Source organism: Catharus ustulatus, chromosome 29, assembly GCF_009819885.2.
Source record: "Catharus ustulatus isolate bCatUst1 chromosome 29, bCatUst1.pri.v2, whole genome shotgun sequence".
Taxonomy (NCBI): Eukaryota; Metazoa; Chordata; class Aves; order Passeriformes; family Turdidae; genus Catharus; species Catharus ustulatus.
Window position 1 is genome coordinate 1759346 of NC_046249.1, and position 27088 is coordinate 1786433.

Here is a 27088-nt window from a genome sequence, read left to right on the forward strand (position 1 = left end):
TCCACTTTCATCCTCAAATGTTGTTTCATGCTTTCTCCCTGTTATGCTTTGGTCTGAACAGTTTATTCTACTCCAAAGCTTAAAAATGAGATTAATTCAGTCTCTCTGCAGAAGAGGTGACTCCTGTGCTCTTCTCTGGATTTGTTTTTTCCCAGGATGTTTTCCAATCTCCATCTCCTCAGCCACCAGCTGCAGATGTGGTACATGTTGTTTCAGGCCAGGTTTTATCCTACAGCAAAAGCAAGAATATAAAATCAAAGTTATTTATAAGAGAAGATTCATATTTGCATCTTAACGTGGTAGGGAAGAGGGACTGAATCTCCAGCTTTTCCCAACATGCAGGGGTTCATTTAAAAGGGATGGAGTGAGGGTAAACCCAAAGTTTTTTTTTTTTGTTTATTTAAAGGTAGAAATGTGGTTCTGAGCTCAGAGAATCCCCAGCTCAGAGCAGCTCAGCTTTCACTCGGGGCTGTGGGTGTTTATGACAGGTGTAACAGGAATTACAGCTGCAGCAGGAATTTAATTCCAACCCTTAATTCCCCCTGTGTCCCTCCTGCAGTTCCAACGAAACAGCTCGTGGTGGGAACAGGGGATGAAGTGACACCATTGTCACCACAGGGTCACCCAGCACAGCCCCCCTGCTCCCTCAGAGTGTCCAGGGCCACCACAGACCCCTCAGAGTGACCTGGCCACACCTCAGAGTGACCACATCCCCCTCAGAGTGACCACATACCCCCCAGAGTGACCTGTCCACACCTCAGAGTGACCTGTCCACACCTCAGCTGCTCTATTCCCTCACGAGTGTCCAGGGCCACCACATCCCCCTCAGAGTGACCTGTCCACACCTCAGAGTGACCTGTCCCCTCAGAGTGACCCGTCCACTACCTTAAGCCCTCCCAAGTGTCCAGGGCCACCACAATCCCCTCAGAGTGACCTGTCCACCATCTCAGCCCCTCACGAGTGTCCAGGGCCATCACATCCCCCTCAGAGTGACTGGTCACCCTCAGAGTGACCTGGCCACCACCTCAGCCCCTCATGAGTGTCCAGGGCCACCACATAGCCCTCAGAGTGACCTGTCCACTACCTTAACCCCTCACAAGTGTCCAGGGCCACCACATCCTCCTCAGAGTGACCTGGCCACCATCTCAGCTCCTCTATTCCCTCACAAGTGTCCAAGGCCACCACACTCCCCCTTAGAGTGACCCGTCCCACTCAGAGTGACCTGTCCACACCTCAGCCCCTCACGAATGTCCAGGGCCACCACTGCCCCACACAATGACCAGTCCACAATGCTCCAGAGCCACCACATCCATCTCGGTGACCTCTCCGCCACTCAGCCCCGCTGCTCCTCCCGCTGTCCCACTGGCTGCCACAGCCGTCACTCAGAGCCAGCCCCCGCCCACCATTTAATATCAGGAATGGCTGTCACTCAGCCCATCAACGTGTGCACTGGTGGGTGGGGCGCGCCCCTCTCGCCCTCATTGGCTGCCACGCCTGTCACTCAGAATCAAACCGCCCCTGTCCGTGTGCGTGGGACACGCCCCACCCGCTCTCACCCCTTATCTCGATGGCCCATTGGCCGCCACACCCATCACTCACATTCAAACCCCGCCCCTTCCCACGCGTGCGACCACCGGGTGCGGCGCGCACCCCTCCTCCTTCCCCCTCATCTCAAGCTCCCATTGGCCGCCACACCCATCACTCACACCCAAACCCCGCCCCTTCCCACGCGTGCAACCCCGGGCGGGCGCGCACCCCTCCACCTTTCCCCTCATCTCAAGCTCCTATTGGCTGAGGCACCCATCACTCAGCGCCAAGCCCCGCCTCTCCCTCCCCAGCGCTACCGGGCGGGCTAGCGCGCCCCCTGGCGGCCGTGCCCGCCGTGCGTGCTGCGTGTGCGTCACCCCCGCCCGCCGTCCCCTCCCGCGCGCGCGCGCTGCCGTCGGCGCGTCCCCCGCGCGCGCTCCGCGTCACCGCTCACGGGCCTGGCGCGCGGCGGCCGCGGCCGCACGGACACTCGGACCCGGCCGGACACTCGGACGCGGCCCCGCTCCTCTCCCTCGTCCCGCCCGTTGGCTCCGGCGCCGCCCGGCGAGCCGGCCCGAGCGCGGCGGCGGCGGCGGAGGGTTCGTTTTTGTGTGTGGGGGGGGCGCGCGGCCTGGTGCGCGCGGCGGATCCCGCCGCTCGCGTAGCGCGGCCGCCCGGCGCTCGCTGAGGGGGAGGCCCGGGCCTGGTCCGTGTGCGTGTGTGTGCGGGGTGGGGTGGGGGGTGTCGGACCAAACGCCGCCGCCATGAGCGTGGAGGCGTACGGCCCCAGCTCGCAGACCCTCACCTTCCTGGACACCGAGGAGGCCGAGCTGCTCGGCGCCGACACGCAGGGCTCCGAGTTCGAGTTCACCGACTTCACCCTCCCCAGCCAGACCCAAACCCCGCCCGGGCCAGGCCAGGCGGGGCCGGCGCAGGGCCAGGGTCCCCCCGGAGCGGGGCAGGGAGCTCCGGGCCCGCTGGAAGCGCAGGTGAGGGGTTGGTGAGGCGGCGGGGAAGGGGACGGGGGGGTCCGGAAGGGACGGGCGGGGTTTGGGGTTTTCGGGGCCCTCCCGAGGCGGGAGCCGCGTGTGGAGGAGCCTCGGGAGGCGGAATTATTGCAGCGAGCAAACTTAGGGCCGGCCGGCCGAGTGGCGATAGTTGTTTTATAGAAAAAAAAAACCCAAAAAACCGCCGAGTGTAGGAGTCATTTCAGGTTGTTTCTCCTTAAAACAAACTCGGGGTTTGGGTGGTGGTTGCTTATCGAAAGTTCGGCTTTTTTACTTCCTGTTGCTACGCTTTTATTTCTTCTCGTTGTTGCTGTGAATATTAATTTTAAAAATTTCATTCCCCATTTTTTTTTGCTTGCGCGGTTGTCGGGCTGGTTTGTTTGAGGGTTGTGTGGCAGAGACAAGTTCTGAGCTCTCGTTCCTCGTGCCTTAAAACCGAGTTTAACTTTTGAGGATTTTTTTTATTATTATTCCAGTTGATGGCTGGTACCTAAAAGACTGTGAAACTCTATTTATGAGGCAATTCCCAACTCGTAGGCAGGGCTGGAATTAGGATTACAGCTCCCAAGAAGTGCTGCGAGTGAAGATAACAATCTCCGTGTGCCCGTAGTAAACAACAAAAACACCCAAGAACTCTCCTGTATTTTTAAAAAATCCACACTTTTTCCAGTTTAAAGATCGTGGAATATTCCATTTCCTCCCAGACTCCTGAAATCCCTTATTAACCATTAAATGCTTGTGCATTAAGGGATGAGTTTAAAGAGGAGTTGAGAGTTTTAGGTGAGTTTTTTACCCCCAAACCAAACATTCTGGATTTGTTTTTTGTCCTTTTATTTTCCAAACCTTCCTGTGAGCCCAGCAAGAGGGAGCAGGAGCACATCCAGCTCCACAGGTGTGCAGGAGAGAGGATTTATCCTGTCCTGGGGTTTATCCGCACAAATTGAATTATTTTTTATTTCTCAAAGTGCTCAGTGACAGCAGGGATGTGCTCAGGTCGCTGAGTGTGAGAGCTCAGAGCTGTTGGGTTATTTTCTGTTTTGTTTCAGGTAGAATTTATCCAATGTGGGCATTGAGAAATCAGAATTATTTTCTACCAGTAGTAAAACGTCTGTGTGCACTCAGACTGTACATGAAAGAGAGGATTTTAATCACATTTAATTTTAAACCTTTAATGGGCTGTGATCACTCCAGAGCTCCCAGCAGAGAATTTGTGGCCAAGGAGAAGAAAAACCACCCCAAAATCAGCCTCATAAGCTGAAAGTCCAGACAAGAGGATTATTAATTACCCTTTTTTTTGTCTAAACATGTTTGAAAAACCTTTGAAGTCAAAGTTAAAAAAAAGCAATAAAAGCTGTGGAGAGCAGCTTCAGGTACTGGTTTTGTCTCCTGGCTAAAAGGAAAGGATTTTATATTGATTTTTTTTTTAAATCAGAATGGTTTTCAGTTTCTGCAAACTTTTGTGGTGATCCTGGTGCTCGTTTTGACGTTAGAAATGTCATTTTTGGGGGAGGAGGGACAGAGGTGGAGCAGGAACCGTTTCCTCCTGAGTGAAATAAAACAAAACCCAGGATCTGCTCAGACCTGTCCCTCTCAGGGCTGATAAAATCAGAAATTTGGTGGTTTTTTTTTAAAAAAAAAGTTCTGGGCAAAAGTTTTGCTGCCCTCACCAGATAATTGAAGTTTTGTTGTTCCTTTTGGCATCTCAAATAATAACTTCTCAAACTGATCAGGTTTTGCTTAATGAAAGATCAGCCCTGTGATTATAATTAAAGCTAATTAAAGACATAATTTTATTTGGAGCTGAGGAATATTGGAGTTAGAAACTTCTGCTCTGCTCTTTCTGGGGTCTTTTTAAAAAAATGAGTTGAACAATGCAGGGCACCTCATTTTTTAGGACAATTTGATGGATTTAATCTAAAAGAACTTTTAATTAATAGTTTACAATTGATTAGTGGTCAATTGACAGAAGCAGGAGGAGAGCACAAACAAATTCCCTGCTGGTTTTTCCACAGAAAATTCCATTTCCATTGTTTCCTAGAACTAAACAAACACCAGAATCGATTTTCTGAAGCATTCTAAGAGGAGTTTAAACTGCTCAGAGCAGCTGTGGCTGCCCCTGGATCCCTGGAAGTGTCCAGGGAACACCCTGGGATCGTGGGAAGGGTTAAAAAAAAACAAACCTGGATGTGTTTTAAGATCCCTTCCCACCCCAAACCATCTCGGAATTCTCTGCAATTCTCATTTTTTTCCCTGCTCTGGGTAGGACTGTGCTGCTGCTGTGGGTTAACTCAGCTCTTAGGCCCAGCCTAGGGAGGCTGGGTTTAATTTCCAGCCTAACAAAGGCTGTTTTGTGCGGCCCAGACGAGTCCTTGTTGCTCAGGTCCCATCTGGAAGCGCCGCTCCCTCCCAGGGGCGAGGCTTTCCCCGACTTCCTCCTTGGGAAAGGGAAAGCAGCTCACCCAGCTGGGATCCCACACAGCCCTGCAGGAAAAACCAGCAGCAGCAGCAGCTCCCTCTGCCTTCCAGCCCAAAATTTGGGGAGTTTGGGGACAATTCCTGAGCTGGGGTGCTGTGAAATGAAGCAGGATGGAGCTGGAACCTCAGTGCAGGAAAAACCAGCAACAGCAGCAGCTCCCTCTGCCATCCAGCCCAAAAATTGGGGAGTTTGGGGAAAATTCTTGAGCTGGGGTGCTGTGAAATGTGAAATTTGGGGAGTTTGGGGACAATTCCTGAGCTGGGGGTGTTGTGAGATGCAGCAGGATGGGGTAGGAAAGCCAGCAACCAGATGGCTTCCTCTGCCATCCAACCCAAAATTTGGGGTTTGGGGGCAGTTCCCTGAGCTGGGGGTGCTGTGAAATGCAGCAGGATGGAGCAGGAAAAACCAGCAGCAGCTGCCTCTGCCATTCAGCCCAAAAATTTGGGAGTTTGGGGACAATTCTTGAACTGGGGGTGTTGTGAAATGCGGCAGGAAAAACCAGCAGCAGCTCCCTCTGCTATCTAGCCCAAAAATTGGGGAGTTTGGGGGAAATTCACTGAGCTGGGGGTGTTGTGAAGTGCAGCAGGATGGGGCAGGAAAAACCAGCAACAGCTGCCTCTGCCATCCAGCCCAAAAATTGGGGAGTTTGGGGGAAATTCTTGAACTGGGGGTGTTGTGAAATGGGGCAGGAAAAACCAGCAGCAGCAGCAGCTGCCATCCAGCCCAAGAATTTGGGGTTTAGGGGCAATTCCTGAGCTGGGAGCGTTGTGAAATGCAGCAGGAAAAACCAGCAGCAGCTCCCTCTGCCTTCCAGCCCAAAATTTGGGGAGTTTGGGGGAAATTCTTGAACTGGGGGTGTTGTGAAATGGGGCAGGAAAAACCAGCAGCAGCAGCAGCAGCTCCCTCTGCCATCCAGCCACAAAAATTTGGAGTTTGGGGACAATTCTTGAGCTGGGGGTGTTGTGAAATGCAGCAGGATGGGACAGGAAAAACCAGCAGCAACTGTCTCTGCCATTCAGCCCCAAAATTTGGGGAGTTTGGGGACAATTCCCTGAGCTGGGGGTGTTGTGAAGTGCAGCAGGATGGGACAGGAAAAAGCAGCAACAGCTGCCTCTGCCATCCAGCCCCAAAATTTGGAGTTTGGGGGAAATTCACTGAGCTGGGGGTGTTGTGAAATGCAGCAGGAAAAACCAGCAGCAGCTCCCTCTGCCATCCAACCCCAAAATTTGGAGTTTAGGGGCAGTTCCTGAGCTGGGGGTGTTGTGAAATGCAGCAGGATAGGGCAGAAAAAGCCAGCAGCAGGTCCCTCTGCCATTCAGCCCCAAAATTTGGAGTTTGGGGGCAGCTCCCTGGGCTGGGGGCATTGTGAAATGCAGCAGGATGGGGCTGGAACCTCAGTGCAGGAAGAACCAGCACAAACCCCTGCTGCAGTGCAATTCAGGTTCTTGTTGCAGCTTGAAATGCTCCCCAAAAAACTCCTGGGGCCCTGCTTCTGGCCTGCCTGGGAATGTTCTGGGAGCCCTGAGCTGGGGCCTCACAGGCAGCAGAGTCGCAGAATCCCAGGATGATTTGGGTTGGAAAACCTTAAATCTTAAATATCCCAGAGGGAGAGGCACTTTCCACTATTCCAGGGTGCTCCAAACCCTGTCCAGCCTGGCCTTGGGCACTTCAGGGATCCAGGGAATCCATCCCAGCCAGGAATTCCTTCCCCAGATTCCCCTTTCCCAGTCCTGTCCCTCCATCCTTTATCCCAAATCCCTCCCCAGCTCTCCTGGAGCCCCTTCAGGCTCTGGAGGTGGCTCCAAGGTTTTCCTGGAGCTTCTCTTTCCTCCCAGGGAACAATTCCCAATTCCCAAATCCCAGCCCCAGTGGCAGTGGGAGCCATTCCCTGTGTCCTGCAATTCCATCCTTTATCCCAAACCCCTCCCCAGCTCTCCTGGAATCCTGGTTAACACCATCCTGTCACCCTGTCCATGGAATCAGAGAATTCCTGAGTGCTTTGGGTTGGAAGGACCTTAAATCCCAATCCCAAATCCCATCCCAGGGCTGGGACCTCCCCCTGTCCCAAACCCCATCCAGGCTGTCCCTGGGCACTTCCAGGGCTGGAGCAGCCACACCTTCCCTGTCCCCACTGATTTCCACCCTTCAGCTCAGTCCCCAGTGAATATTTCAGAGCCCAGCAGTGCCCCAGGAGTTTTTTGGGAGTAGTTTTTGTGGCACCTCAGCCCAGAGCTGCCAAACTGGCCGTGCCAGAATTCACAGCCAACACTTTTCAAACAGAGCCGTGGCCCCCCTGCCACCAGAGCTGCCCGTGCCAGCTTTTTAATCCAGAGCACTCAGGCTGACATCACAGGAGGGTTTGGAACAATCACTTCCTCATGGGGAGCTGCCAAGGGCTGGGGCAGCATTTCACAGCTCAGGTGACATCAGTGCTGCCTCCCCGAGGGCTGGGCCAGCCCCAGAGCCCTGGCCCTGCTTCCCTTGTGCTTCAGAAACCCCCAGAGAAACCCAGAAATCCCCAAATAAACCCAGAAACCCCCAACCAAACCCAGAAACCCCCAAACAAACCCAAACTTTGCTACTTTAAAAATAAACCAGAAAAAAAACCAGGAAGACAATTTTTATGAGCACCTAAAAATGTATTTATATCTCAAAATAAAGCACTGTGGGATAGAAGGGCCTGGGAATGCCTCTGAGGAATTCAGGTAAACTCCAGACTGTGCCACAATCAGCTCTAATTTATCTTTTATAAAATGGTTTTATCAATTGGAAATGGATATTTGAGGTGGGTATTTATTTATCAGCTGGCTGGACCAGCCCCAGAGCCCTGCCCCTGCTTCCTTTCTGCCTTCAGAAACCCCCCAAAAACCCAGAAACCCCAAACCAAACCCAAACTTTGCTGCTGTAAAAATAAACAAAAAAAGCCAGGAAGGCAATTTTTTATGAGCACCCAAAAATGTATTTAAATCTTAAAGTAATGCACTGTGTGATAGAAGGGCCTGTAAGGAATTCAGGTAAGCTCTAGGCTCTGGAATTCCACCTGTGCCACAATCAGCTCTAATTTATCTTTTATAAAATGGTTTTATCAATTGGAAATGGATGTTTGAGGTGGGTATTTATTTATCAGCTGGCTGGGGCAGCACAGCATTGACATTTCTGACTTTTCTGCCTTCAGAAACCCCCAACCAAACCCAAACTTTGCTGCTGTAAAAATAAACAAAAAAAACCAGGAAGCCAATTTTTTATGAGCACCTAAAAATGTATTTAAATCTCAAAATGAAGTGTGATAGAAGTGCCTGTAAGGAGTTCAGGTAAACTCCAGGCTCTGGAATTCCACAGTCTTTTGTAAATGGTTTTATCAATTGGAAATGGATGTTTGAGGTGGGTATTTATTTATCAGCTGGTTGGGACAGCACAGCATTGACATTTCTGACTTTTCTGCCTTCAGAAATCCCCAAACAAACTCAAACTTTGCTGCTTTAAAAATAAATTTAAAAAAATACAGGAAGGCAATTTTTTATGAGCACCCAAAAATGTATTTAAATCTTAAATAAAGCACTGTGGGATAGAAGGGCCTGGGAATTCCTGTAAGGAGTTGAGATAAACTCCAGGCTCTGGAATTCCACCTGTGCCACAATCAGCTCTAATTTATCTTTTATAAGATGGTTTTATCAATTGGAAATGGATATTTCAGGTGGGTATTTATTTATCAACTGGCTGGGACAGCACAGCATTGACATTTCTGACTTTTCTGCCTTCAGAAACCCCCAAACAAACCCAAACTTTGCTACTTTAAAATAATAAAAAAAAAAAAAACAAAACAGGAAGCAAATTTTTTATGAGCACCTAAAAATGTATTTAAATCTTAAATAATTCACTATGGGATAGAAGTGCCTGTAAGGAATTGAGATAAACTCCAGGCTGTGCCACAGTCAGCTCTAATTTATCTTTTATAAAATGATTTTATCAATTGGAAATGGATGTTTATTGATTTTATCTGTGCAGAGGATGGGATTTGCCCTCCTCCCCCTGCTGGGGTTGTGCTGCTGCTCCTTGAGTGAATTCCTTTTTCACATTTCCCTTTTGCCCATTCATCTCCTGATTGTTTCTGTTCAAGGCAGAGCTCACAGATAACACCAATAAAAAGTCAGCCCATTTATTTATTTCATTTATTTCATTTAAATGCTCCCCATTTCATTTGCAGAGCTGGAAATGGAGCTTTGAGGGCAGCTCCTGCTGGCTCAGGGTTGGAGTTTAACTCTTGCACTTGGCTGTTCAATTTTTAATGAGAAATAAACTCAGCTTGTTTCATTACAGCTTGAAGAGGGCAACTTTGGATTTATTTTAAAATTCCTTTCACTAAAGGTTTTGTGTTGTTAATTCTGCCACAATTAAGTTGCACCTCCCAGATAAATTGCATTAAATCCAATTTGTTAAAATATTGTATTCATAGACAAAGGCCTTGAGTGATTTTTGTCCTATTTGGTTAAAATTGATAAATAAATCTTAACTTCACAAACATTGGGAGATGTTAATCCCCTCAGATGTGCTGGGAATATTCCAGACACTTTGGTACCCCCTTTCCCCATTTTCCACTCCAAATTAACTTATCCTAGTTGAGTTTTTGGTGGAATATTGGCTAAAAAAGGCAGAGAATAAACCAAATTTTGGGGTTTTTTTTCCAACTCAATATTGAGGTGCTCAAGCCCTTCAAGGTTGGACAAATTAAACCAGGACACCAAGGAGCAACACCTGCTGTGGTGAAAGTGCCCAAAAATTGAATTATTTTTGTCAGGAGAGAGGCTGGGGGTGGGAAAGTTGCTGAGCCAGCACCAAATGTTGCAGAATTCCGTGGTGGATCCAGGAAAACCCTGTGCAGTAAAATCCCTGTTTCCAGGTAGATCCCTGGAATAAAAAAAAAAAAAAAAAAGGAAGGGTGAGAAAACAGCTGGTGGAATTGTTGAAATGGAATTTTGTTATGTAAGGCAGTGGAAAAAAAATGTAAGTGCAGCAAAACAATCTCCTTGTTTTGCTGCTTATCAGTTGGAGTCAAAATAATCCTGTGAAACAGGAGGTGATGGAGCAAATATTGATTGTGGGGTGGAATGGAAAAATCCAATCTGCAGCAAAACAATCTCCTGGGAACCTGATTGCAGTTTATCAATTGGAGCTGGAATAATCCTGGAGAGAATCCTGGTTGTGTTCCAGCTTTCTGGGCAGGATTTTGGGGTTGATTTTGGTGTTGATTTCTGGCTCTGCACCCCCAACTGCAGGTGAATGGCCCTGATGGGATCCTGCAGAATGGAGCTGTGGATGAGAACGTGGCCAAGACCAGCCAGCTGCTGGCAGAGCTGAACTTTGAGGAGGATGAGGAGGACACTTACTACACCAAGGATCTGCCTGTGCACGCCTGCAGGTCAGAGCTCAGGGGGAAGGAGGAGCTCAGAGCAACTCCCTGTGCTGCTTTTGGAGTTTTTATACAGATTTGGAGCTGCTTGGGGAATAAATCCCAGGCTCAGCCTCCTAAAATATTTGTGCCTCCCTGCAGAAATTTGGCTCCTTTGGTGATTCTCCCAGTTTCCACTTCCCCTTATTTCTGTAAATGGAGTTAGAGCTTTGTTTGGATTTTCCTCAGAGCAGCTCCCTGTGCTGCTCTTGGAGTTTTTATACAGATTTGGAGCTGCTTGGGGAGTAAATCCCAGGTTCAGCCACACCAGTGATGGCAACTCCTAAAATATTTGTGCCACACAACAGAAATTTGGCTCCTTTGGTGATTCTCCCAGTTTCCACTTCCCTTTATTTCTGTAAATGGAGTTAGAGCTTTGTTTGGATTTTCCTCAGACAATAACCTCACAACAACTCCCTGTGCTGCTCTCAGAGTTTTTATGCAGATTTGGAGCTGCCACCTTCACTTCTGGCCTGCTTGGGGAATAAATCCCAGGCTCAGCCACACCAGTGATGGCAGCTTCTAAATTATTGTGCTTCACAACAGAAATTTGGCTCCTTTGGTGCTTCTCCCTACAGAGATTTGGTTCCTTTGGTGCTTCTCCCAGCACTGTTGTTCCCCAATTTCCACTTCCCCTTATTTCTGTAAATGGAGTTAGAGCTTTGTTTGGATTTTCCTCAAAGCAACTCCCTGTGCTGCTCTCAGAGTTTCTGTACAGATTTGGAGGTGGCATCTTCACTGCTGCCCTGCTTGGGGAATAAATCCCAGGTTCAGCCACGCCAGTGATGGCAACTCCTAAAATATTTGTGCTTCACAACAGAAATTTGGCTCCTTTGGTGATTCTCCCAATTTCCACTTCCCCTTATTTCTGTAAATGGAGTTAGAGCTTTGTTTGGATTTTCCTCACAGCAACTCCCTGTGCTGCTCTCAGAGTTTCTGTACAGATTTGGAGCTGCTTGGGGAGTAAATCCCAGGTTCAGCCACACCAGTGATGGCAACTCCTAAAATATTTGTGCCTCCAAACAGAAATTTTTCTCCTTTGGTGCTTCTCTCAGCACTGTTGTTCCCCAGTTTCCATTTCCCTTTATTTCTGTAAATGGAGTTAGAGCTTTGTTTGGATTTTCCTCAAAGCAACTCCCTGTGCTGCTCTTGGGATTTCTATACAGATTTGGAGCTGCCACCTTCACTGCTGGCCTGCTTGGGGAATAAATCCCAGGTTCAGCCACACCAGTGATGACAACTCCTAAAATATTTGTGCCTCACTACAGAAATTTTTCTCCTTTGGTGCTTCTCCCAGCACTGTTGTTCCCAATTTCCACTTCCCCTTATTTCTGTAAATGGAGTTAGAGCTTGTGTTTGGACTTTCCTTGAAGCAATAACCTCACAACAACTCCCTGTGCTGCTCTCAGAGTTTTTATACAGATTTGGAGGTGGCACCTTCACTGCTGGCCTGCTTGGGGAATAAATCCCAGGCTCAGCCACACCAGTGATGGCAGCTTCTAAATTATTTGTGCTTCACAACAGAAATTTGGCTCCTTTGGTGCTTCTCCCAGCACTGTTGTTCCCCAATTTCCACTTCCCTTTATTTCTGTAAATGGAGTTAGAGCTTTGTTTGGATTTTCCTTGAAGAAATAACCTCAAGGCAACTCCCTGTGCTGCTCTTGGAGTTTTTGTACAGATTTGGAGCTGCTTGGGGAGTAAATCCCAGGTTCAGCCACACCAGGGATGGCAACTCCTAAAATATTTGTGCCTCACTGCAGAAATTTGGCTGCTTTGGTGATTCTCCCAGTTTCCACTTCCCCTTATTTCTGTAAATGGAGTTAGAGCTTGTGTTTGGATTTTCCTCAAAGCAACTCCCTGTGCTGCTCTTGGAGTTTTTGTACAGATTTGGAGCTGCCACATTCACTTCTGGCCTGCTTGGGGAATAAATCCCAGGCTCAGCCATGCCAGTGATGGCAACTCCTAAAATATTTGTGCCACACAACAGAAATTTGGCTCCTTTGGTGCTTCTCCCTACAGAAATTTTTCTCCTTTGGTGCTTCTCCCAGCACTGTTGTTCCCAATTTCCACTTCCCCTTATTTCTGTGAATGGAGTTAGAGCTCTGTTTGGATTTTCCTCAGACAATAACCACTCATGTCCTGCTTTCCCTCTGCAATTGCAGTTACTGTGGCATCCACGACCCTGCCTGTGTTGTTTACTGCAACACCAGCAAGAAATGGTTCTGCAACGGCCGTGGCAACACCTCTGGCAGGTAAAGGCTGGGATGATTTCAATAAAAACGCCACTTTTGTACCCATTTCCTCTCCTTTCACACTCAGCATGGAGCTGCTCCCTGCATGGTTTTGCTCCTCAGAAGAGCAGAGCAGTTGTTGGCTGCTGTGAAGTTGTTTATTGTGAAGGCACATCAGTCTCAAAAAGAGTCCAAAGTGCTGAGAGCTTGGAGCAGAGTCTGGATTGGAGCAGCTCCTGGTGCAAGGTCCTGGAAGGGGAAGCTGCAGCCTGGGGCAGAGTCCTGGGCAGGGGCACAAGCTCCCTGCTCTGGCTTCTCTTGTTCTCCTCCTTTTCCTCCTTCTTCTCCTCCTCTTTTTCCTCCTTTTCCTCCTCCTTTTCCTCCTTTTATTCCTCCTTTTATTCCTCCTTTTATTCCTCCTTTTATTCCTCCTTTTATTCCTCCTTTTATTCCTCCTTTTCCTCCTCCTTTTCCTCCTCCTCCTTTTCCTCCTCCTTTTCCTCCTCCTTTTCCTCCTCCTCCTTTTCTTCCTCTTTTTCCTCCTTTTCCTCCTCCCCCTCCTCCTTTTACTTCTCCTTTTCCTCCTCCTTTTACTCCTCCTCTTTCTCCTCCTCTTCTTCCTCCTCCTTCTTTTCCTCCTTTTATTCCTCCTTTTTCCTTATCCTTTTCCTTCTCTTCCTCCTCCTTTTCCTCTTCCTTTTCCTCCTTCTCCTTTTCCTCCTCCTCCCCTTCTTCCTCCTCCTTTTCCTCTTCCTTTTCCTCCTTCTCCTTTTCCTCCTCCTCTTCCTTTTCTTTCTTTTTCTCCTCCTCTTCCTTTTCCTCCTCCTCAAAGATCATGGTGAAGGAAGAGAGCTCTCAATACACAGATTTTTATTTACAAATTCCCCAATGAGCCAAAAACCACAAACCTGAAGGTTTCTTCTAAACCTTTTGGAATATACAAAAATTCATTTATAATTTCCACATCTATCTGTTCTATCTGAAAAATATTCTTACCCATTTTTATTCTGTCTAGAGCTGCTTTTGAGCTCTCACTGAAACTGCTTTTTGAAGCTTGTTTCCCACACTGATGTCCAGAGCTGTGTTTTGAGCTCTCACTGCAGTTTGGTTTTGAAATTTTTTTATACCAAGTTCTGAGGCTTTTGCTCTTTAAGGCACTTAAAACATATTGTTACTTACTTAAACTTATTTACTTAAATTAAAACAGATACACAGATTTTTATTTACAAATTCCCCAATGAGCCAAAAACACAAACCTGAAGGTTTCTCCTAAACCTTTTACAATTCTGCTTCTCTAATACAAAAATTGATGTATAATTTCCACATCTATCTGTTCTATCTGAAAAATATTCTTATCCATTTTTATTCTGTCTAGAGCTGCTTTTGAGCTCTCACTGAAGCTGCTTTTTGAAGCTTTTTTTCCTACACTAATGTCCAGAGCTGTGTTTTGAGCTCTCACTGCAGTTTGGTTTTGAAATTTTTTTATACCAAGTTCTGAGGCTTTTGCTCTTTAAGGCACTTAAAACATATTGTTATTTACTTAAACTTAAATTAAAGCAGATACACAGATTTTTATTTACAAATTCCTCAATGAGCCAAAAACACAAGCCTGAAGGTTTCTTCTAAACCTTTTACAATTCTGTTTCTCAATACAAAAATTGATGTATAATTTCCACATCTATCTGTTCTGTCTGAAAAATATTCTTATCCATTTTTATTCTGTCTAGAGCTGCTTTTGAGCTCTCACTGCAGTTTGGTTTTGAAATTTTTTTATACCAAATTCTGAGGCTTTTGCTCTTTAAGGCACTTAAAACATATTGTTATTTACTTAAAATTAAAGCTTGCACCTCTGTTTCATGGCTTAATACCTTTGAATTTCTCTGAAGGTTTTAATTCAATTCCTGTATTTTGTTCTCTCTCTGAGGAACTCACCCCTCTGTTTCCACCACCACAAACACATTTATCAAACCTTAACATTAACTAACCCACAAAGAGCTGTGATTTGGGGTTGGAAATGCTCTAAACCTGTCCTGTTTGCCCCCAGCCACATTGTGAATCACCTGGTGAGAGCCAAGTGCAAGGAGGTGACCCTGCACAAGGATGGGCCCCTGGGGGAGACCGTGCTGGAGTGCTACAACTGCGGCTGCCGCAACGTTTTCCTGCTGGGCTTCATCCCAGCCAAGGCTGACTCCGTGGTGGTTCTGCTGTGCAGGTGAGCCCAGGCCTTGCTGCCACCTCTGCTGCTCCAGCTCCTGCTTTCAGTCTCATTTCATTCCATAAAATTGTTTAATTTTGTTTAAATTAATAAAAAAATGTGTTTCGCGTTCTGCATTCCTTCAGGTGGTTGTGCAGAGTTCAGGGTTCAAATGGATAATGCAGCAAAGGAAATTCTCTTTTTAGTTCTGTAGGAACATCTTAATTCTGTAAAAAAGTGTTTTTCCTAAATTCTGCATTTCTTAGATGTTTTTCCCTCTTGTTTTTTTGAGCTACAGCTCAGTTCAGGAAGTGGCTCTGGAGCCATGGAACAGCAGCTCTCACTCACAATGTTTGAGGTCACAATAAATCAGAAATTTGTTCTGACAACCTCAGCCAGAACTGAAAATTTACAGTGGTGTGTGTTTGAATTCAGGGCTGGCACTGTGTGCTTGCAGTAGAAATTGTGTTTCAGTTTGGGAAATGCCCTCTTTGTCTGATCAGTGTGTGCACAGTATGGATTACAACCACCTCCAAAGGTTTCATATTAAATATCCATTCATATTTTAATATCAATTTTTAATATTTTAAATAATTTTAAATCCTGCAAACACCCAAGCAACACTTCTCACTTTTCCCAGCAGGCTGGGCTGGTTTTGCCTGGATTTTTTCTGCTTTTTGAGCAGTTTCAGGAACACACCACCCCCATTTTCACCCTCCACACCTTTTCCTCCTCACATTTTATCCAAACTGATGATTGCTGCCTGTGTTTTGCTCTGCAGGCAGCCATGTGCCAGCCAGAGCAGCTTGAAGGACATCAACTGGGACAGTTCCCAGTGGCAGCCCCTGATCCAGGACCGCTGCTTCCTCTCCTGGCTGGTGAAGATTCCCTCGGAGCAGGAGCAGCTCCGGGCGCGCCAGATCACAGCCCAGCAGATCAACAAACTGGAGGAGCTCTGGAAGGTACAGCCTGCACTTTTTAGGGGTTTATTTTACTCAATTCTGAGGGTTTTTTGGAAGATTTTTAAGGCAGAAATGAGGTTTAAATCCTGCAGCGCCTCAGGGAATTGGTGAAAGGATTCAGGAAATTGTTGGGAGCTTCACCAAGCTGAAAATCAAAATTTGTAAATATTTCTGCTTTAAGTGATGCCCAGCAGAGCAGGGAATTGCTGCTTCATTCAGTTAGGAGGTTTTTGAGAGTTGTTTTTGTTCATCCTTTAAAATTTAAACTGGGTTTAATATGATTTGTAATGCCCTGGTGTGGTTTTAAGGATGGTTCCACCTTGATATCTGTCCCTGTATCAGTAAAACACAATTTTATCAATCCTGCTGTCTTTTTTTAATACTTCAGGCTTTGAAACAAAAACATCTCTGCTTTAATTTCCAGGAAAATCCATCAGCAACCCTGGAGGACTTGGAAAAACCTGGTGTTGATGAGGAACCCCAGCATGTCCTGCTTAGATATGAAGATGCTTATCAATACCAAAATATATTTGGTCCTCTGGTCAAGCTTGAGGCAGATTATGACAAGAAACTCAAGGAATCTCAGGTAAAATGTGGGAGATTTGCCTGGTCAGTCCTGGGCTCACAGCACAGAGGGAAACTTTGTGAATAAAGTGAAATAAAGGTTTGAATTGCTGGGGTGTGGCAGCACAGGGATAGCAGGGAGGGGAGAACAAAAAATCCTCACTGTGAGGAGCTTGAAACACTTGGGAACTTCTCACCTTTTCTGTGTTAAAAATTTTTCTTTCCAAAATCCACCTCCTCTGCCAGAACTGCAGCTTTTTGGTGCCCCCAGCTGCTGCAGTTCCCTGGCAGGGAGCTCTGGGAGTTCTGCAAACATTTGTTGGGTGTTTGAACTGGGGGAGAACTCCACAGCTGCTCAGCAGGATTTTGTTTCTCATCATGAACTCCTAGAACAGAATTCACCTCCTGCAGGTGCTGTGAGCTCAGCCACAGCAGTACATACAGATTTTTGGTGGCATTGTTTTGTAATTTCTCCACAGGACTGTGGTGGTTGCCAAACAACTCCAGACAATAACAGATGTTATTTTTTTATCCCCTCAGACCCAAGATAACATCACAGTCAGGTGGGACCTGGGCTTGAACAAGAAGAGAATTGCTTATTTCACTTTGCCAAAGACTGATTCAGGTGAGCACACCTGCACTGTCTCCTTGGCAGGGTTTTATTTCTGCTCTCTGAATAAAATCAGCATTGCAGCAGCACTCTGAGCTTGCCTGGGGTGGCTCTGGGAGGTTTTTGTGCTTGCTCTGAGATTTTTTTTTCCCCTTTCCTTTGCAGACATGCGCCTGATGCAGGGAGATGAGATCTGCCTGAGGTACAAGGGAGACCTGGCCCCTCTCTGGAAAGGAATTGGGCACGTGATCAAAGTTCCTGATAGTATCCTTTACTTAGAGAGCCCCAAACCCTGAGCTGGAGCCTTCAGAAATCCATCATTACACCCAGAAATAATTCTCTGCTAATTTAACCTGTTTGGGGTGAAGGGAGGGAAGCTGTGCTGAAGAAAAATCACCAAAATTGGGGGAAAATAAAATCCCAATTTTTGCTGGCAATTACTACTTAACGAGGTTCTACAGATTATGGTGATGAGATCGCCATCGAGCTGAGGAGCAGCGTGGGAGCTCCTGTGGAGGTCACCCACAACTTCCAGGTGGATTTTGTGTGGAAATCCACTTCCTTTGACAGGTACTGAGGCAGGAATTTGTGTTCTTTGCCTTCACTCAGTGGTTTTTGAGAACAAAAACAAATTGGTCTTGCTGTGGCACCACCCATCAGAAATCTCAGTGTGTGGTGGTTCAGAGAAATGGAATTAATGGCATAAAAAACCCCAATTTTATAACAATTTTCAGCTTCCTAAAATTGCTTTAAACAGTTAAAATATCAAAATTTGGCTGTGGAGCCCACAGGCTTCAGCCAAGTCTGTGTTGGGTTAGACAGGAGCTGGCTTCTTATCCTGTTATTAGAATTTCCTATCAGTGGTATGTCCTTTTATTATTATCTTCTCTTATCCCATTATTTTCTTCATTGTGGCTGCAAATTTATTTTCAAATCTTGCACCTCAAATTCTTCTCACAGGTTCTTGCACCTCCAATTCCCATCTCAGGTTCTTGCACCTCAAATTCCCATCTCAGGTTCTTGCACCTCAAATTCCTCTCACAGGTTCTGTCACCTCAAATTCCTCTTACAGGTTCTTGCACTAAATTCCCATCACAGGTTCTTGCACTAAATTCTCATCTCAGGTTCTTGCACCTCAAATTCCTCTCACAGGTTCTTACACCTCAAATTCCCATCTTGGTTTCTGTCACCTCAAATTCCCATCACAGGTTCTTGCATCTCAAATTCCCCATCATAGGTTTTTGAACCTCAAATTCCCATCTCAGGTTCTGTCACCTCAAATTCCCCTCACAGGTTCTTGCACCTCAAATTCCTCTCACAAATTCTTGCACCTCAAATTCCCCACACAGATTTTTGCACCTGAAATTCCTCTCACAGGTTCTTGAACCTCAAATTCCCATCTCAGGTTCTTGCACCTCAAATTCTTGTCACAGATTTTTGCACTAAATTCCCATCTCAGGTTCTGTCACCTCCAATTCCCCTCACAGGTTCTGTCCCCAAAGGCTGATGTTCCTCTCCACATTTTCCTGGGAACCCCTTGTAACGTTCACACAGGGAAAAAACAAAATCTGTGTTCTCAGAGTGTAACTTTTGTCATTTTAATTCCGTTAATAAACATTGGATGTTGTTCCCTTTCCCACTTGTGTCTGGTACCTGGTGCAGGACACCCATGGGTGCCTCACACTGATTTTTAGGAACAACTTCCCTTCTTTCCCTTCATGCCAGGATGCAGAGTGCTCTGAAAACATTTGCAGTGGATGAGACCTCAGTGTCTGGCTACATCTACCACAAGCTGCTGGGCCATGAGGTGGAAGATGTGATCATCAAATGCCAGCTGCCAAAGCGCTTCACAGCCCAGGGCCTGCCTGACCTCAACCACTCTCAGGTAACTCAGCTCCTCCCACTGCACAGACAGTTTTACTGGATTTTTAAACTGTATTTTTTTTTCTGTATTTTTTTAACTGTATTTTTAATTGTATTTTTTACTGTATTTTTAAACTGTATTTTTTACACTGTATTTTTTACTGTATTTTTAATTGTATTTTTAAACTGTATTTTTAACTGGGTTTTTACTGTATTTTTTTACTGTATTATTTTACTGTGTTTTTTTACTGTATTTTTAAACTGTATTTTTACTGTATTTTTCTGTATTTTTTTACTGTATTTTTTTTACTGTATTTTTTAAACTGTATTTTTACTGTATATTTTTACTGGTTTTTACTGTATATTTTTACTGTATTTTTTACTGTATTTTTAACTGTATTTTTAACTGTATTTTTTGCTGTATTTTTACTGTATTTTTTACTGTTTTTACTGTATTTTTACTGTATTTTTGCTGTATTTTACTGTATTTTTTACTGTACTTTTTACTGTATTTATTTTACTGTATTTTTTTAACTGTATTTTTTACTGCATTTTAAAATGTATTTTTTCGCTGTATTTTTCACTGTATTTTTCACTGTATTTTTCACTGTATTTTTCACTGTATTTTTTAAACTGTATTTTTCACTGTATTTTTCATTGTATTTTTCACTGTATTGTTTTACTGTATTTTTTAAATTGTATTTTTTACTGTATTTTAAACTGTATTTTTAAACTGTATTTTTAAACTATTTTTAACTGTTTTTTTTTACTGTATTTTTTTTTACTGTATTTTTTACCGTATTTTTAACTGTATTATTTTACTGTATTTTTTTACTGTATTTTCTACTGTATTTTTCTTACTGTATTTTTAATTGTATTTTTTAACTACATTTTTTAACTGCATTTTTTTAACTGTATTTTTTAACTGTATTTTTTACTGCATTTTTTACTGCATTCACTGTATTTTTTAACTGTATTTATTTTACTATATATTTTTTTTCTGTCTATTTTTTTTAGGTTTATGCCGTCAAGACCGTCCTGCAGCGCCCCCTGAGCCTGATCCAGGGTCCCCCTGGCACGGGCAAGACGGTGACATCGGCCACCATCGTCTATCACCTGGCCAGGCAGGGCAACGGGTGAGGCAGGGCAGGGATGGATCAATCAATCAATCAATCAATCAATCAATCAATCAATCAATCATCCTGTGCTGGGAGGGCAGAGATCAATCAATCAATCAATCAATCAATCAATCAATCATCCTGGGCTGGGCTGGGAGGGCAGAGATCAATCAATCAATCAATCATCCTGGGCTGGAGGGCAGAGATCAATCAATCAATCAATCAATCAATCAATCAATCATCCTGGGCTGGGCTGGGAGGGCAGAGATCAATCAATCAATCAATCATCCTGGGCTGGGAGGGCAGAGATCAATCAATCAATCAATCAATCAATCAATCAATCATCCTGGGCTGGGCTGGGAGGGCAGAGATCAATCAATTAATCAATCAATCAATCATCCTGGGCTGGGAGGGCAGAGATCAATCAATCATCCTGGGCTGGGCTGGGTGCTGGGACAGACATTGCAGGGGATGGGATATAATTTACATTTTAGTGCCAGGCTGGGGAAATGCAGTGTGTGCAGATTTTGACTGATTATTTGGCTGATTTTGGCTGATTTTTTGGCTGATTTTTGCTGAGTTTTTGGCTGATTTTGACCTGATTATTTGCTGTTTTTGGCTGATTATTTGCTGATTATTTGGCAGATTTTGACTGATTATTTGGCTGATTATTTGGCTGATTTTGGCTGATTATTTGGCTGATTATTTGGCTGATTTTTTGCTGATTATTTGGCTGATTATTTGACTGAGTTTGGCTGAGTTTTTGGCTGATTTTGGCTGATTATCTGGCTGAGATTTTGGCTGATTTTGGCTGATTATTTGGCTGAAGTTTTGGCTGAGGTTTTGGCTGATTTTGGCTGATTATTTGGCTGAGATTTTGGCTGATTTTTGCTGATTATTTGGCTGATTTTGGCTGATTATTTGGCTGATTTTTGCTGAGTTTTTGGCTGATTTTGGCTGATTATCTGGCTGATTTTGGCTGAGATTTTGACTGATTATTTGGCTGATTTTGGCTGATTGTTTGGCTGATTTTTTGGCTGATATCTGGCTGATGTTTGGCTGCTATTTGGTAAATATTTGACAGGTTTTGGGGGTTTTTTTGGCTGTTTTTGGGCTTCTTTTTGCCTGATTTTTTTGCCTGATTTTTTGCCTGATAATTTGCTGATTTTGGCTGATTTTTTGGCTGATATCTGGCTGATGTTTGGCTGCTATTTGGTAAATATTTGACAGGTTTTGAGGGTTATTTTTTTTGGCTGTTTTTGGACTTCTTTTTGGCTGATACTTGGCTGATGTTGGCTGATTTTTTGGCTGCTATTTGGCTGCTTTCTGGCTGATATTTACCTGATTTTTTGCCTGAATTTTTGACTGGTATTTGGCTGGTGTTTGGCTGATTTTTTGGCTGATTTTTTGGCTGATGTTTAGCTGATTTTGGGCTGGTTTTTGGCTAATTTTATTCCTGATGTTTGCCTGATGTTTAGCTGATTTTGGGGTGGTTTTTGGCTGATTTTTTTTGCTGATGTTTCGCTGATTTTGGGGTGGTTTATGGCTTATTTTTTTTGCTGATGTTTAGATGATTTTTGGATGTTTTTGGCTGTTTTTTTTCTGATGTTTAACTGATTTTAGGCTTTTTTTTGGCTGATTTTTTTTCCTGATGTTTACCTGATATTTACCTGATTTTTAGGCTGTTTTTTGACTGATTTTTATTTTCTGATGTTTACCTGATTTGGGCTGATTTTTTTTCTGACGTTTTGCTGATGTTTAGCTGATTTTGGGTGGATTTTGGCTGATTTTTTTTCCTGATGTTTACCTGATGTTTACCTGATTTTTAGGCTGTTTTTTGGCTGATTTTTATTTTCTGATGTTTACCTGATTTGGGCTGATTTTTTTTCTGACGTTTTGCTGATTTTGGGTGGATTTTGCCTGATTTTTTTTCCTGATTTTTACCTCATATTTCACTGATTTTGGGCTGTTTATTGGCTAATTTTTTTTCCTGATGTTTCCCTGCTGTTTACCTGATATTTCCCTCCTTTTGTACCGTTTTTCCCAGACCTGTGCTGGTGTGTGCCCCCAGCAACATCGCCGTGGATCAGCTGACAGAGAAGATCCACCAGACCGGCCTCAAGGTCGTTCGTCTGTGCGCCAAGAGCCGCGAGGCCATCGACTCCCCCGTGTCCTTCCTGGCCCTGCACAACCAGATCAGGAACATGGACAGGTCAGCCCCAAAAACCTCCGTGGGGGGGTTGGGGTGGGGTTTGGGGTGTTTGGGGTGGGGTTTGGGGGGTTTGGGGTGGGATTTGTGGGGTTTGGGGTGGACACTGGGGTGTTTGGGGTGGGATTTTGGTATTTGGGATGGGGTTTGGGGTGTTTGGGGTGGGATTTGGGGTGTTTGGGGTGGGGTTTGTGGGGTTTAGGGTGGGATTTTTGGGGTTTGGGGTGTTCTGAATGGGCACTGTGGGGTTTGGGGTGGGATTTGGGGGTTTGAGGTGGGGTTTGGAGTGTTTGGGATGTTTGAGGTGGGGTTTGTGGGTTTGAGGTGAGGTTTGCGGTGTTTGGGGTGGGCACTGCGGTGTTTGGGGTGGGATTTGGGGTGTTAAAGGAAAATTCCTGGTGTTTTTTTCAGCATGCCAGAGCTGCAGAAGCTGCAGCAGCTCAAGGATGAGACTGGAGAACTTTCCTCAGCTGATGAGAAACGGTACCGGGCTCTGAAACGCACGGCAGAGAGAGAGCTGCTCATGGTGAGCCCTGGGGCTGGCCCCAAATCCCAGAGCTGCCACCCACCCCAAATCCCAGAACTGCCACCCACCCCAAATCCCAGAACTGCCATCCAAATCCCATCCCAGAGCTGCCACCCAAATCCCAGAACTGCCATCCACCCCAAATCCCTGCTGACATCCACCCCAAATCCCAGAGCTGCCACCCCAAATCCCAGTTCTTCCTCAATCCCAGTTCCTCCCCTCAATCCCAGATACCCCCCCAGTGTCCCCAGAGTGTCTCCAATGACCCCAGAGTGTCCCCAATGTCCCCCTGTCCCCCAGAACGCAGATGTGATCTGCTGTACGTGTGTGGGCACTGGGGACCCCCGACTGTCCCTAGTGTCCCCAGAGTGTCCCCAGTGTCCCCAGAGTGTCCCCAGAGTGTCCCCAGTGACCCCAGAGTGTCCCCATGTCCCCCCAGAACGCAGATGTGATCTGCTGCACGTGTGTGGGCGCTGGGGACCCCCGGCTGGCCAAGATGCAGTTCCGCTCCATCCTGATCGACGAGAGCACGCAGGCCACGGAGCCCGAGTGCATGGTGCCCGTGGTGCTGGGGGCCAAGCAGGTAAATCTAGGGGGGCTTGGGGAGCACCCAGGGGATGCCAGGGGCTGCTCAGGGCCAGGGCAGGCACACACAGTGATTCCTGTGTCATGAGGTGAGCCTGGCTTTAGTTTGGGTGAGCTCTGTTCATTTGGGGGGAGTCGTGTTGATTTGGGGTCAGTTCTGTTCATTTGGGGTCAGTTCTGTTCATTTGGAGTCAGTTCTGTTCATTTGGGGTCAGTTCTGTTCATTTGGGGTCAGTTCTGTTCATTTGGGGTTTGTTCTGTTCATTTGGGGTCAGCCCTGTTCATTTGGGGTCAGTTCTTTCTGTTCATTTGGGGTCAGTTCTTTCTGTTCATTTGGGGTCAGTTCTGTCCATTTGAGGCTGTTCCTGCTGTTTTTGGGACTACCCCTGTTCATTTGGGGCTATCCCTTCTCTTTTTGTGGCTATTCCTATTCTTTTTTGGCTATTCCTGCTCTTTTTGGGGCTATCTCTGTTGTTTTTTGTACTACTCCTGCTCTTTTGGAGCTATTCGTGCTCTTTTGGGGCTCTCCCTGCTCTTTTTGGGGCTGTTCCTATTCTTTTTTGGCTATCCCTGCTCTTTTTGGGGCTATTCCTGCTGTTTTTGGGGCTGTTCCTGCTCTTTTTGGGGCCATTCCTGCTCTTTTTGGGGCTATCCCTGCTCTTTTTGGGGCTATTCCAGTTCTCTTTGAGGCTGTTCCTGTTCTTTTTGGGGCTCTTCCTGCTGTTTTTGGGACTATCCCTGTTCTTTCTGGGGCTATCCCTGTTCTTTTTGGGACTATCCCTGTTCTTTTTGGGGCTATCCCTGTTCTTTTTGGGGCCATTCCTGCTCTTTTTGGGACTATTTCTGCTCTTTTTGGGTCATCCCTGTTGGTTTCTGTTTCCATGCCCTGGAAGCTGTTGGTGCTCTAGGAACAATCTGCAGAGTGTCCAAGATTTTATATTAAAACAATCATTGCAAACAGAGTGGCACTGAAGGTTCCTGAAATTTGGGGAGAGCTGAACTGAGAATTATTAATTCCTGATGTGTCAGGGAATGGATTGAACTGACAGAGAGTGGGGTTGGGTTTTAAATTTAGGGGAAATTGTTACCTGTGAAGGAGGGGAGGAGCTGGGATGGAATTCCCAGAAAAGCTGAGGAGTGTCCAAAGCCAGGCTGGAAAGAGAAACTCCAGGGAAACCTTGGAGCCATTTCCAGGAGCTGAAGGGAATCCAGGAGAGCTGGGAGGGATTTGGGATAAAGGATGGAGGGACAGGACACAGGGAATGGCTCCCACTGCCACTGGGGCTGGGATTTGAGAATTGGGAATTGTTCCCTGGGAGGATTCAAGGCCAGGATGGAAAGAGAAACTCCAGGGAAACCTTGGAGCCATTTCCAGAGCCTGAAGGGGCTCCAGGAGAGCTGGGGAGGGATTTGGGATAAAGGATGGAATTCCAGGACACAGGGAATGACTCCAAACTGGGATAGGGGAATCTGGGTGGGATACTGGGAAGGAATTCCTGACTGGGATGAATTCCCAGAGCAGCTGTGGCTGCCCCTGGATCCCTGGAATGTCCAAGCAGTGAAGTGAAGTTTGCGATTTTATCTCGTCCAAACCCAAATCGCGCTCCTGCCTTTTCCATTTTTTCCCAGTAATTTCTGTTACTTTGAACAACCTCCACCAGCCCAACTGAACTGTTCCCCCCTGTCCCACAGCTGATCCTGGTGGGTGACCACTGCCAGCTGGGCCCTGTGGTGATGTGCAAGAACTGACAGGGTGACACAATGGTGTTAACCAGGATTCCAGAGCCTGAGGGGCTCCAGGAGAGCTGGGGAGGGATTTGGGATGAGGGATGGAGGGACAGGACACAGGGAAAGGGGAATCTGGGTGGGATACTGGGATGAATTCCTGGCTGGGATGAATTCCCAGAGCAGCTGTGGCTGCCCCTGGATCCCTGGAATGTCCAAGGCCAGGCTGGAGCAGCCTGGGACAGTGAAGTTTGCGATTTTAGATCGTCCAAACCCAAATCGCGCTCCTACATTTTCCAGCAGGATTTTTCCATTATTCTAAACATGCTCCACCAACCCAACTGAGCTGTTTCCCTCTCTCCCACAGCTGATCCTGGTGGGTGACCACTGCCAGCTGGGCCCTGTGGTGATGTGCAAGAACTGACAGGGTGACACAATGGTGTTAACCAGGATTCCAGAGCCTGAGGGGCTCCAGGAGAGCTGGGGAGGGATTTGGGATAAAGGATGGAGGGACAAGACTGGGAAAGGGCAATCTGGGTGGGATACTGGATGAATTCCTGGCTGGGATGAATTCCCAGAGCAGCTGTGGCTGCCCCTGGATCCCTGGAATGTCTAAACAGTGAAGTGAAATTTGCGATTTTGTCTCGTCCAACCCAAATCGCGCTCCTGGATTTTCCAGCAGGATTTTTTTATTATTGTAAACATGCTCCACCAACCCAACTGAGCTGTTTCCCTCTCTCCCACAGCTGATCCTGGTGGGTGACCACTGCCAGCTGGGCCCTGTGGTGATGTGTAAGAAGGCAGCCAAGGCGGGGCTGTCGCAGTCGCTGTTTGAGCGCCTGGTGGTTCTGGGCATCCGGCCCATCCGGCTGCAGGTGCAGTACCGCATGCACCCCGCCCTCAGCGCCTTCCCCTCCAACATCTTCTACGAGGGCTCCCTGCAGAATGGGGTCACTGCAGGTAAGGGGCAGGGCCAGCAGGGCCAGCAGGGTGTGGGGTTTGTGGGTTTGGCAGGGCAGGGCAGTGAGGGGTCGCGTTCTCGTGTTCTCTCGGTTCCCCTCCAACATTTCTACGAGGGCTCCCTGCAGAACGGGGTCACTGCAGGTAAGGGGCTGGAGCAGCAGGGCCAGCAGAGTGTGGGGTTTGTGGCTGGAGCAGCACCCCCAGGGCCAGCAGGGTGTGGGGTTTGTGGCTGGAGCAGCACCCCCAGCAGGGTGTGGGGTTTGTGGGGTTTGTGGGTTTGGCAGGGCAGGGCAGTGAGGGGTTGTGTTCTCGTGTTCTCTCGGTTCCCCTCCAACATTTCTACGAGGGCTCCCTGCAGAACGGGGTCACTGCAGGTAAGGGGCTGGAGCAGCACCCCCAGCAGGGTGTGGGGTTTGTGGGTGTGGGGTTTGTGGGTTTGGCAGGGCAGGGCAGTGAGGGGTTGTGTTCTCGTGTTTTCTCGGTTCCCCTCCAACCCTGCAGAATGGGGTCACTGCAGGTAAGGGGCTGGAGCAGCACCCCCAGCAGGGTGTGGGGTTTGTGGCTGGGAGCAGCACCCCCAGCAGGGTGTGGGGTTTGTGGACAGGGCAGTGAGGGGTTGTGTTCTCGGTGTTGGGGCACCAAATGTTTGATTCTCCATCATGTAAAGCTTGCTGAGTTTATTTAGGGTGAGTCCTGTTCTTTTGGGGTCAGCCCTGTGTGTTTGGGGTCAGTTCTGTTCACTTGGGGTCAGCCCTGTGTGTTTTGGGGTGAGTCCTGTTCATTTGGGGTCAACCCTGTGTGTTTATGGTGAGTCCTGTTCACTGGGGTTAGCCCTGTTCATTTGAGGTCAGCCCTGTGTGTTTGGGGTCAGTTCTGTTCATTTGGGGTTGTTCCTGTTCATTTGGGGTGAGCCCTGCTCATGTGAGGTTATTGCTGTTCATTTGGAGTTACTCCTGTCCATTTGGGCTGTTCCTGTTCATTTGGGGTCAGCCCTGTGTGTTTAGGGTGAGTCCTGTTCACTGAGGTGAACCCTGTTCATGTTGGGTTATTCCTGTTCATCTTGGGGTTAATTCTGTTCATTT

At 46.8% G+C, this 27088-nt stretch overlaps 1 protein-coding gene across 1 annotated transcript in view; it reads left to right on the top strand.

The window, feature by feature from the left end:
- Nucleotides 1-2196: 2196 nt before the first annotated feature.
- The window catches only part of UPF1 (UPF1 RNA helicase and ATPase), a 42586-nt gene continuing 17694 nt past the window's right edge, over nucleotides 2197-27088 (top strand). The window contains 15 exon segments of the mRNA XM_033082172.2: nucleotides 2197-2516; nucleotides 10284-10426; nucleotides 12619-12708; nucleotides 14732-14899; nucleotides 15663-15843; nucleotides 16268-16429; nucleotides 16948-17032; nucleotides 17183-17281; nucleotides 17479-17587; nucleotides 18743-18902; nucleotides 19898-20016; nucleotides 22046-22210; nucleotides 22619-22733; nucleotides 23173-23316; nucleotides 25790-26003. Of these exon segments, the coding sequence (XP_032938063.1) occupies nucleotides 2292-2516; nucleotides 10284-10426; nucleotides 12619-12708; nucleotides 14732-14899; nucleotides 15663-15843; nucleotides 16268-16429; nucleotides 16948-17032; nucleotides 17183-17281; nucleotides 17479-17587; nucleotides 18743-18902; nucleotides 19898-20016; nucleotides 22046-22210; nucleotides 22619-22733; nucleotides 23173-23316; nucleotides 25790-26003 (2179 nt within the window). The 5' untranslated portion in view covers nucleotides 2197-2291.